This window comes from Patella vulgata, chromosome 5, assembly GCF_932274485.2.
Source record: "Patella vulgata chromosome 5, xgPatVulg1.2, whole genome shotgun sequence".
In the NCBI taxonomy this organism is placed as follows: domain Eukaryota; kingdom Metazoa; phylum Mollusca; class Gastropoda; family Patellidae; genus Patella; species Patella vulgata.
The window spans coordinates 41,079,642-41,092,477 of NC_065883.2; the positions used below are offsets into that span (position 1 = coordinate 41,079,642).

Consider the following 12,836-nt stretch of genomic DNA (forward strand, 5'->3'; position numbering starts at 1 on the left):
ATTTATATACATCATTTAAATTTGTGAAACAGGTCTATTGAATTTCAGCAATTTCCGTCAATAATTTCTAGAGTTATGGCGATTGTGAACGTTTGAATGACAAAAGTCATCATGTGATCTGTATGAAATTTATATGCATTAGTAAAACGAAAAAGCCTGTCAAATTTCAACAATTTCTGTAGATTACTTCCAGAGTTGAGACCCTTGTTTCAGTTTGTAGAACTTTGTAAACCCTCAAACGACTGTCTTGTAAAGGCCCCCAATTACCTACAAAGGAATAAATATGCGACAACCCTTGACAACCCCTCGGACGATTTAGCTGCTGTGGGCGTATGTTTTGTTGCCTGGCAACCTATCTTATGACTTTAACAGCTAAATGCATGATGTTAAAAGTTTTGTATACTAAACGTTAGCATGGGGCAGAACTTTATAAAAACCAAACAAATTCTGATGGTTTTCTGATAATTACTTAATGAGTTGTTACTCTTAATCAGATTTTAATGTATTATAAATGTTTCATTACCGAAAAAAGTAAAAATATGCGACAACTCTTGTTGACTGCCCAGATGATTTAGCTGCTGTGGGCGTATGTTTCGTTGCCCGGGAACCTATCTTTGCAGTTATTCTTTGATTTTGATTTCTTTTCACCGGTATGTTACCAGAACATATGGGAAGCATATGAAAAAGACTTTTTGGTGATACCTGAAGTTTCACCCCTATATAGGACACAGCTCACCAAATATTTCTACGTCGTCACCCACGAATATAGGATGAAAGTTTTTTTCTCTCCCTTTCCCTTTTTCCCCCTTTTGCATGGCGATTTTTGTTGACTTTTTGGTGTAGAATCGAAGAAAAGGGTTTGAAAATATATTTTCTACCAGGTTTTGGTGAATATTCATGATTTTGAGGCGGAAGGATACAAGAGTTGAGAGGTTGGTTAGGTTGAAATGTAGGGTCCAAAATTGCATGTTTTCTTGTCTGTACTTCCAGCTTGTGTATCTCAAGTTTTCCATCGTGAACCTCATACGTGCTTTTGGGCAAGAGGTTGCCACATGTTGCTCCATCTGTGGTAGAAAGCGTTCTACCCAACAAAAATTTGGGAAAAAGTTAAGAGTCGGTCTAAGAGACGAGAATTAACATTAAAGTCAATTGGCAAATGTTTAGTGATCTGTGGCCATACTAGTGACAACAGCAAAGTGTTTTAAACAAAAAAATCATTCTGTCAACAGAACAATATTTAAACAGTTTTTGTCACAGTGTTGGCTAAAGTCACTCTCTATTTTGTTCCAGTAAATACCTCAATACCTTGGTATATCCTATGTTACTATTTATAGAATGCTGATGACATTGTGTCAGAAGTGGGATCAGTGAGATAATCATCAAAAGGGACATTTACAACCATTCAAAAGGTTTGTTTGTTCATGAAAAGATAGTTTTCATCAAAATTCAGTTGATTAGCTATCAGCGAAATAAGGTACCGGTATCAGACATCACTTATCTTCACAAGCCAGTCATCTCATATTTTCGTTAGCTGTCAATATAGAATTTCAACTATGACATCAAATCTAATGAATGTAGAATTAGGACCCAAGACGGACTGGGAAGCAGGAGCAGAACTCTATGGAAGATTTCGCTTATGGAAGCAGAAATGCAAAACTATATTTGAAGGCCCAAGACGTACTGGGAAGCAGGAGCAGAACTCTATGGAAGATTTCGCTTATGGAAGCAGAAATGCAAAACTATATTTGAAGGCCCACTTCATGATGTAAGCGAAGAACTACAATGTTAATATCTTCTTAATGGTCAGGTGATCATGGTTTTGATCTCTTTAACTTGTGGAATTTATCTCATGATAATAAAAAGAAATTGGCCAAGTACTGGGAAGGATTTTCTCAATTTGTTAACCCTCTACTGTCTGTTCCAAGAGATACTCTGACTTTCAAATTCCTTGCCATTTCTTCAGTTTTTAATTTAAACGGCCAAAAATTGGTGACATACCTGAAATTGTCATCCCGTTGCTCACTTCGTCGAGCCCTAACGCCTAAAAGTTCGATAAGATCCACTCTCCTCTTGGAAATTTCACATATTTCGACATCGTTTCTTTCTCAAAACATCAACATTACGGGTGCGTCTGCGTAATGGGAGACTTGCATTTCACGTATAGGGTAGACAGGTATCTCCTAATCGGGTACATTCGGTTAGAAATATATAGTGAAGGAAAATTCGCCTGTTTCTTTTGCGCCAGTAATACTTAGGTTTCAGACTGTGGATCATGGTTTTTGGTCGGATTAATATTATGTTCTGTTTTAACCCGCTTATTTTGCAGAAACTGCGCATTAAGCCACTCAGTTTTGGGGAGTAAGGTCTAGAGATATGACATTTTTATAAACACTTTATTAGTTTTCCAAGGTTCTGATCAGCAGTATATAAATATTCTAAATATTCAAAATATATTTCTCCAGATTATTTCCCGTTGGCCTTGCAGTTTTTAGCCTATAAAAAAAGTAATAATTATCCGATTGACACAGACTCAACGGCATGCTATACATGTTGGCACTATCTATAATAATAATTAATACAAAATATTATCTTATTGCAAATTAGCTGATATATATCTGGATAGTCCTCGTAAATATGCAGAGCACGGCGGGAATCGATTTTCGTACTCCGTTTCCCGCAAATGTTATTTAACTTTTTTATTTTATAATATTTGTATTCTAAACATTTATCTACATGTAGGGTTGATATATAACATCAACCAAATATCCATGAATCATTTTGAATTTTTGCTATTTCTGAGAAATAGGCAGTTTTGTGGGAGTCACTTTTCAAAAGAATAAAATATTGTTCTATTTTAGTGACATTTGCTCGATTTGATACTGCAACTGTTCATTATTGTAACATTCTTGTCATTAGAAATGGCATCATTTTGGCAAAATTGGTACTTTTAGCCCTTCTTAAACAAACTTTAATTTCAAATATACCTGTTTGTTCATAATTAAATTTTAAAACTTTAATTCCACATATCGAAAAGCACAAACCACTGCGAACATATGAATATATCAAAAGATAGTTTGTAACTTTATGAAATTGTCCAAAGTACCTCTTTTTACGTTGTTTACCCAAACACATCTACAGTGATTTTGAAAAAAAAAAAACAACAACATATTTTCAACCCTTAAAGCAAACATGTTTTTTTCTAAAGAGTGTTATTCAGTGCCATTTAATAATGATGTTTACTAATTTCGTTTAAGTAATATTGTGTAGATATACGACCAAGCATTGGTCATTTTGTTAGGGTTCCACACGTTAACATGCTATCATAAATGGCAATTTCGCATAAATAGTTAACACGTGTAACATGCTCATGGGAATATGTTAAGTGACGTCCGTTAAAGGATTACGAGCACCGGTGAAACCCGTCATGACTGCATCTCAGTTAAAGTTTTCCATAATTTTCTGAGCTCTTTCTAAACCCCCTTTTTGCAACATAAATACCGTTATTTTAATATTTCAATACAGTTCACTGCTGGATCTTAGATATTCATAGTATTGTTATTTGACAACAGTTCATATTTATTTCAGATATTCAGCTAGAAAAGACAAAAAAGCGAATCTTCGAAATTAGAACCCCTTGAATAATCCCACTTAACACTGCTGTAATGGAAGCAAATGTCTGTTCTAAAATTATGACTGGTCAATAGTCCGATTAACAACCAAAAGCTAACTGCGTAACGATTTCATTAAGCTTTAAACAGAGCTCCAAATTGGACCAAATATCTTTACTCAAGAAATTTACGCCCAATTAACCAGTACATAGCCAAAATTGCAGAAAAACTTATTGCATGACAAACGAGACTGTCAAAACGGATACAATATAAACAATACTGTTTGGGGAAGAATAATACTTTCACCGTTTTTAATACCTTAAATCACTGTCCAAAGTTTCAGGGAAGACCCCAGATTAAACGAAGCGCTGTGATGTTGCTGTACTTGGGATAGATTTGATTGAACGGGAAGAATAGACACACTCCAGCAAAAGCTCAAGTATCAGAAGTCAATCCAGCAATAGCCAGAAAGGGATTTCTCGAGACAATAGCTTCAGGAATATGTGTTTTGCGTTGCACAACCTTGATTGAAGATATGAAATGAAATGATGTAATTGATGTTTAATGGCACGCCAGCATCAACCGGGTGCAATCTGGTCAATAATAAAACACAGATCTTATTTCGTTTTGTTTTTATAGTTTAAAAAAAAAACGAAACAAAATATAGATCTGTATTTTAATCAGATTGAACCGGGCGATAATACGCCAGACACAATTATTATATAAAAATCGTATTACTTTTGTTGTAGGCTTCACGAGAAATTAGGTTACATATACATTTAGTCTAATCATTGCTCCAGCCTAAATTCAACTTTATATTGTCTAAAGGCAAAGTCGTAAGCAAGGGAATAACTTATATTAACTATGCAATCCGCGATTACTTTTACATATTATGGACCAAGTTATTGTGTACGCTTATAGCCCCCTTCAAAATTTCCATCACATGCAGTTCAGGATAAAATTTGTACGCAGTTTATATGAATATCAAAACGCTACAGCCCTCGGGGCCAATTAAATATTCAACTCAGTTGGACAAACTGCGGTGTTCTTGGACTCCGTAAAAATAAAAGTTATATACTACTGGGCCGAAACAACTTCCTTGACATCCAAGTAGACCGAAACGACTTGAGCCAAACCAACGCCCCCTCCCTCTTCGACTCTTCCGGATAACTAGGTCAAACATGGCTGATGTTCAACAGCGGGATGTAAACAAACTATGATTTTTCATGAGAGAGAGGTTATAAAGCTTGATCTGAATTTGGTTTCAACGTGTAAGAAAGTAATGGGATGACAATTCCAAGTATGTCACTAAGTTTTAGTCGTCTAAATTAAAAATTGAAGAAATGGCAAGCAATTTTCGTGTCGTAGTGTCACCTGGAACAGACAGTAGTAAACTTCCTTGTTGCAAGACACAAGTTACGATACCTAAATCAAGCCTCGAGACCTCTGGAAGAATTCATCACTGATGTTCGCTTAACAGTTAGAGATTGTGGTTATGCAGAACAAATGGTAGACGAGCATATACGTGATACAGTTATTTTTGGTATTTCCAATGAACGTGTACGTTTTAAATGTATGGCCAGGGGTAATGGATCTTACCCTCACAGAAACATTGAAGATAGCCAGAACAGAAGACTGCACTGCTCAACAGATTCAAGAGATGAATTTGAATCCTGAATCAATCCATGCTCTTCAATACAAGACACAGCAGCCTAGAGCAACCTATTATAGAAACCAACCTTCGAACCCAGGTTATAATTAGTGTTGTGCGGTTTTTATACGCCCACATTGAAATGTGGTCGTATATTGTCATCGCCCCCGTCCGTCCGTCCGTCCACAAGCCAGAGTTATGGCCCTTGATCACTTCAAAAAATCTTGTGGACGCTCAAGAGGCTAAAGTTAATATCCGATTGACTTTAAATTTATACACAGTGTTTAAGGTCATGAGACGAAGAAGTCTATTCATTTTCAGTGATTTTCGATAATTACTGCCAGAGTTATGGCCCTTGATCACTTCAAAAAACCTTGTGGATGCTCTGAAGGCTAAAGTTAATATTATTATTTATTATTATTATTAAACATTTATATAGCGCTAGTTTCACCAACGGTGTTCAGAAGCGCTTTACAAAAAAATGAGTACAACCATATACCAGTAAAACAAAACAAAAAATATAAACAACTAAAAGACTATAAAAAGATGCAATATAATAAAATAATATATATCTAAGTAAAAGCTTTTTTGAATAAGTAAGTTTTAAGAGCACATTTAAAAGATTGGACCGTAGGGCAGGAACGAATATCAGTATCAGAACCAGATGGTTTTAAATCATTCCACAGATTTGGGGCTAAAAATGAAAAGGATCTTTCACCATATGTAACCATTCTAGCAGATCTTGGCTTGAGACGATAAATGTCATTTGAACTACGGAGACTACGAGCATTTGTTTGTTTTTCAATTAAATGGCATAAATAAGATGGGGCTAAGCCATATAAACATTTATAAACCATTAAAAGAATCTTAAATTGAATACGATATGGAATGGGTAGCCAGTGAAGTTGTTTAAGTATGGGAGTAATATGATCATGCCTTTTTGTGAGGGTAATAAGTCGCGCAGCGGTGTTTTGAACTTTTTGTAATTTGTATATTAATTTATTAGGTAAGCCGGATAAAAGTGAGTTAAAAGTATCAAGTCTCGAAGTAATAAAAGCATGAACAAGAGTTTTAGTTGAATCAGAGGAAAGGAATTTGCGAATTTTGCCAATATTATGAATATGAAAGTAGCAGGATTTAGAAATATTGTTCACGTGATTAGACATGGTCATTTTACTATGAAAATAAGCACCAATATTGCGAACAGAGTTAATAGGAGTAATTTCATTTCCATCAATATTAATCGAAGTGGATTCAGTTATAATATTGAGGTTATGATTAGATCCAAGCAAAATAAATTCAGTTTTATCACCATTTAAGCATAGAAAATTTACAGACATCCATAGTTTAATTTCATTGATACACTGCTCAATATTAGATTTGCTCAAAGCATGCTCATTCGCATTTAAAGGATTAAAACTTAAATACAGCTGGGTATCATCAGCATAAATATGATAGTCAAGACCATGTCTTTTAACAATTTTACCAACTGGAGCAGTGTAAAGAGTAAATAAAATGGGCCCAAGGACCGACCCTTGTGGTACCGCATATAAATTATTATGGTAGTCTGACGTCACATTGTCGATAACAACCCTCTGTTTTCTATCAGTAAGATAGCTCGCAAGTAGCTGGAGTGCAGAGCCTTTGACACCAAAGTCTGTCTGAAGTCTTTGTAACAATACAGTAGAATCTATGGTGTCAAAGGCTGCAGACAAATCTAAAAGTACCAAAAGAACGCAGTTTCTATTGTCTATTGACCTTAATATATCATCTTGCACTTTGATAAGAGCCGTCTCAACACTGTGAAACTTACGATATGCACTTTGTAGACTATCGTGAAGGTTGTGTGTGTCAAAATGTTCAATCAGTTGTCTGGCTATACATTTTTCAAAAATTTTGGAGATAAAACTCAAGTTTGATACAGGACGGTAATTTTTTAGCACATTTCTATCTAAATTTGATTTTTTAATAACTGGGACGACATTAGCAACTTTGAAACAATCGGGTACCTTTCTTTCTTGAATACAAGAATTTATGATATCAGTAATCACAGGTAAGAATAAATTAAGGTTTCTTTTAGTAAAGATGTAGGGAGGGGGTCAAGAGGGCAGGTTTTAGGGGCTGACGATTTAATAATATCTGAAACAACAGATTCGCTAACTAAATCGAAATTTTCAATGCACACTACCGTTGGTGTCTCATATTTGGGTAAATAATTACATGAATTGTTAAATTTATCAAGTTCTTTTCGTATAAGAGTTATTTTATCGGAAAAGAAGTTTGCAAACTCTTCTGCTAGCAGACATTTATCGGTGCAATCAGGGAGGACAACAGTCGCAGAGGAATGGTCAATCAGTTTATTAACAACACAGAATAGTTCTTTCTGTTTGTTGGCACTATTTTGAATTTTTTCTTTGTAGAAGGAAACTTTTGATTGTTCAATTATATATTTGACTTTGTTTTTCTCTTCTCGGTAAAGGTTTTTATGGATGTGAAGGGAGGTCTCACGTCACTTTTTCTCAGCTTTTCTACGTTTTTGTTTTGCTTCAGCTATTTGATTGTTACTCCACTCATTTTCTGGTCTAACAGTAAATGTTTTAGTGGTTAACGGAACTAGATTGCAATGATCTTTCTCAATGATCACACAATTCACAGATGTCAGAAAAATTTGATGTAACAATTGTTTCACTAAAGGTATCATTGTTTAAAGATTTAAATTTACGAAACGTTATTGTTTTCTTGTCTAAAGGCGGCTTCTTGGTTTGAATTTTAAAGGAGATAGGGAAATGGTCTGATAGTAGGGTATATTCCACCAGTACATCATGTATATGTATCTCATCTTGGCGCGTAATGACAAAGTCAAGAAGATGACCTCTATTATGGGTCTTTTTGTTGACATGCTGTTGGAGGTTGTAGGTAAGCAGTATTTCCCAAAAGTGATTACTCAGTGGGTCAGAACTGTTTTCGAAGTGAATATTAAAGTCGCCAAGTATCAACAGGTCGCCCTTTGACAATAATTTTGTTTCAAAAAGTGATGTAAATTCCTCAAAAAAGTTGTTATTGTTGGAATTTGGGGGCCTATAAACAATTAACAGGTGGAGAGATTTGTTAAGGTTCGATATCAAACAATCAAGGCACTCAAAAGAGTTGAATACCCCATTAACCTGCAAAGATATTTGTAAAGTTGATTTGTAGACAAGGCCAACGCCACCACCCCTAGACGCACGTGGAATGTGCAGAAAACTGTAGCCTTCTGGAAGTATAGCCGAAATAGTCACTGAATCTGTGTTCTGGCTAAGCCATGTTTCAGTAATCGAGCACAGATCTAATTCCTCATCCACTATAAAATCATTTATGTCGCTGGTTTTATTCCTAACAGATCTAGCATTAATTAATCCTGCTTTTAAATATTTGCTAGTTTGATATGAAACTGAAGATCTGGATATTGGGACTTTAATTAGGTTGTTCAGTCCAAGTTGACCTGTTGGCTGGCTGCTCTGTCTGTCAGAGATGCGTACAGGAATACCGTAGACATCCTTTCGTCTGTTAAGTTTCTGCCTTAAAATTTGGGGAACGGATTGTTTAATATTCCTATATATTTGTCTCTTTAATTTGAATGGAATTGTCTCTTTAATTTCATATAGGTCAGATTTAGTGTATTTTAAAATGTTCTCACCAGTCACCAACATGGTCAGTGTTGAGAGTTAATCCAATTAATGTTCACTGCACAGTCTATTTTTATTCTGAGTTCTTTTCACAGTTACCTTTCAAGTTTGTATTATTGACAAATACACAAAAGTAAAATGTTAATTCATCATAAAAACTACCTTAAAAGATGCACCATAAAGTCCCAAACGTTATAGTACTAAAATTTATCCAGTTCAAATCCTTAAAACAACACTAAATATAAAAAAACTTGTCGAGATCTGAGGAGCTGTATACACGCTCGAACTCAACTCAACATTATCTAATATCTGATTGACTTTAAATTTATACACAGTGTTTGAGGTCACGAGGCGAAGAATCCTATTGATTTTCAAAGATTTCGGATAATTACTGCCAAAGTTATGGCCCTTGCTCACTTTGAAAAATCTTGTGGATGCTCTAGAGGCCAAAGTTAATATCCGATTGACTGCAGATTGATACACAGAGTTTAAGATCTTGAGACGAACAAGTATATTGATTTTCAATGAATTTTTATGACTTGGAACAGCTAATTTCATGATACAGTATTATATGTATACAAAACGTTAGCATGGGGCAGAACTTTATAAAAACCAAACAAATTCTAATGCTTTTCTGAGTTGTTGCTCTTAATCAGATTTTAGTGTATTATAAATGTTTCATTACCGAAAAAAGTAAAAATATGCGACAACTCTTGTTGACTGCCCGGACGTTTTAGCTGGTGTGGGCGTATGTTTCGTTGCCTGGCAACCTATCTTTAAATTTTCTTTCGGTTTCGGTTTTCGTTTTTTCTGGGGCAAAAAACCTCGGTTTCAGTTTCGGTTTTTGGGTTTTTTATTCATTTAAACACTGTATTATGAATGTACTGATTTATGGTTATCTTATATGAATACTTGGAAGCTAGAAAAAATATAAAACATATTGATGTAAATTGTAAACAACAAGTTTTTTTTACTGTTATATGACTTTAATTATGACTAGTAAAAACAAAGTAACTGTAAAAAAAAAAGATTTGACAAACTTTGTCAAACAAGTTACACAACATCATAATAATAATTTTAACATAACAATAATAAATTAACATAACGACATAATACCAATGTCCAGAAACAATAAAGTTACTGTAAGCTTATAAAAGATCCGAAGAACTTATCCAACAAATCGAAACAGTCAGTGACTCAGTGTCTTAAATTATGGTACAGAAAAACAAGCATTTCTGCATGGTTTGGTTTCAGTCGGCATCGTCTGTCACTTAACACTAGACCACATTTGCTAAAAATTCTCTCACTTGGTACAGACGTTCCTGGAATGAATAAAAGTGAGCGTGCCAATTCTGCCAAATGTGGATAGTTTTTACCATTTTCATACCACCAAACAAAAGGACATTGGAGGTTGGTCCATAAATGGTTTTACTTCTTGTCTTAGGACGACAGTGATGTCCTTTTCAATATTGATTTTTTTTGTTTGGGTTGACACCTTTTTCCTAAACGAAGCCCAAAAATCCTGATTGTTTTGTGCATCTTCTGTCACTGTGTTTTCATGATCATGCGTTTCAGTATTATCATGCGTTTCATTTTCTATCTGACTCCGAGTAGTTGTCTTAATGAGTTCCTCTGTTAACATGTTTTCAGCGGCAACCTAGGATCAATACATGTTGTTAAACGATATAATCTATTAGTTTCGAAGTTTGGCCATCTTGTTTTTATATTTTTGATTATGACTGCACCAAAACTGTCTAGTTTGCAAACTTGAAGTTGTTCAATTAAAGTATTCAATACCAGAATAATCATAGAAATTGTAGAGTATGTTGAGGAGGATAACATTGTTGTGGCATTTTCTAGAGGCTTAAGAGCTTCGACATATTCAGAAGCAGTCTTCCATTCATATGCACTTAAATTGGTAACTTTTGGGATGGATGTAAGAATGGCAGACAATGGTTCTTTCTGTTCGACAAGTCTTCCCATTAAAATTAAAGTTGAGTTCCACCTTGTCTCACAGTCAGATTTTAATTTATGTTGAGGCACTCCTATTGTTTTCTGCATCTCTTTTAATTTGTGTGTGGCTTGACTACTATGACTGAAGTGATTGGTTATATTTTTGCACTTTGCTATGACGTGTTGTGTGCCGGGAAACTTCTTAATACTGTCATTAATAACTAATTGCAAAGTATGAGCAAAACAATTTAAATAATAAAAGTTTTCTGCCAAAAGTCGTGCAGCTGCTTTCATATTTGATGCATTATCAGATACTACATATATCTTCATTTTATTCATATTTGGCATCCACTTTTTAACTTCACTTACTACGTCTTTTGGAATGTTTTCTCCGGTATGAGATTCGGGAGAATGGGACACACTTAAACAGTAATCTTTCAGTTTATATTCCATAGTTAAAAAATGACAAGTCAGTGCCATATAAGCATCATTGGATCTGGAAGTCCAATGATCTGTTGTCAAACCAACAAAATTAATATCTTTTAGGGCCTCTGTTAATTCAGTTTTTTTGTCTTCGTATAATCTTGGGAGTAAAACTGAGCTTAAGTCTCTTCTTGATGGAAGTTTATATAATGGCTGAAGGTTTGACACAAATTTTACAAAACCTTTATCTTCCACTACAGAAATCGGTTGGTAATGCACACATATCATCTCAGCTAAGTTCTTATCACAATTCTTCCGTCTAGGATCATCCTTTTCCCATTTTTCATTATTATTATTAAATTGTGTCAGTTTTAACTGTTTTTTACCTTGATCATCATTACTTGCCTGAATAACAAATAAAAAAAAAAACAATCAGAAATTGATGATGCAGAATGCAAATAAACACTATTGATTGATTTGAATAATTGTGCTTGAAAAATTATAGAAAATCTCAAAGCATATTGAAATTACTGAGTGACAGATTGGTAAACAGAATTGTCAGAATAAACCATGCCATTTTTAATTTCTGTCCACCATTTTATTTTCTAATCTTTCTTAGTTCTTACTTCCATTTCCCTAACCAACCTATGAATAAATGGCAGTCTCTTGCAGAATATGTTAAAGTCCTTACACCTTACTGGGTGTGAGTAAAATTTGCCATGTGGTCTTTTAGCTCGATTATCAACTTAAAAACTTAACTTACGCATTGCCGTTTTCTTCGGGTGTTGTTGTTCTCAATCTGACTCAAAATTGTTAAATATTCTTTGTCATGCTTGTATTTTAGGTGCGCCTTCAAGTTGGACGTGTTTCCGAATGCAGCAGAAATATGTTTTTCACATTTACATTTGTACTGTCATCCAATCTTTCGTAGTGAGAGAGCGATGGACTCGAAGTTAGTCTCTATCATCCAGAAAAATATTCTACGAATATTAGTCTGGACAGGTTGTCAACATTTGAGAAAAATTGGCTAGATAATCCGGTCTTTCACATTATCATAAACAATGTCTAAGGGAGGTAACTCCTCTTAAAACAAGATGTTTACGCCCATGAAATTAATTTAAGAATGTCATTTCAAAAAATCCATTTGATTGCATGCGAGTTCAATATCTAACACTCTTAATTTTTTATTGTAAAATTTCTCTCTTCATGGGCCATATCTATGCTTTTAAAATTAATCCTAATTCGTCGTCATGATTCATGTTTGTTTATATTAATGCATGAATTATGGGATTTATTGTGGGAAGGGGCATAACTCTTACTTGACTTGGCTAAAGAGACTGGATAATCAACCACATTAAAAACCAAACTCCCGGTTACGCATGGGCAATGGACTTTACGTCAAATATTGACAACCTTCCCAGACCCTCCGTATGTTGAAGACTAGGAGGTTCTGGGTGACCGAGACCAGTGGCGGCGCCAGGGTGGTCAAGGGGGGGCATTTGCCCCCCTTTAATCTGGTCTGCCCTCTGTTTGCCC

At 34.8% G+C, this 12,836-nt stretch overlaps 1 protein-coding gene across 2 annotated transcripts in view; it reads left to right on the forward strand.

Annotated features, from left to right (window-relative positions):
• LOC126820661 (probable tubulin polyglutamylase ttll-15) overlaps positions 1 to 12,836 on the forward strand; it is a 189,616-nt gene that overhangs the window by 152,426 nt on the left and 24,354 nt on the right. Inside the window, exon 14 of one of the 2 annotated variants that reach the window (XM_050548784.2) lies at positions 1,335 to 1,866. The exons of the other annotated variant lie outside the window; for it this stretch is intronic. Coding sequence (XP_050404741.1) covers positions 1,335 to 1,371 — 37 coding nt within the window. The 3' untranslated portion in view covers positions 1,372 to 1,866. Of the gene's footprint in view, positions 1 to 1,334; positions 1,867 to 12,836 lie in introns of those variants that run through there. 2 annotated transcript variants of the gene reach the window in all.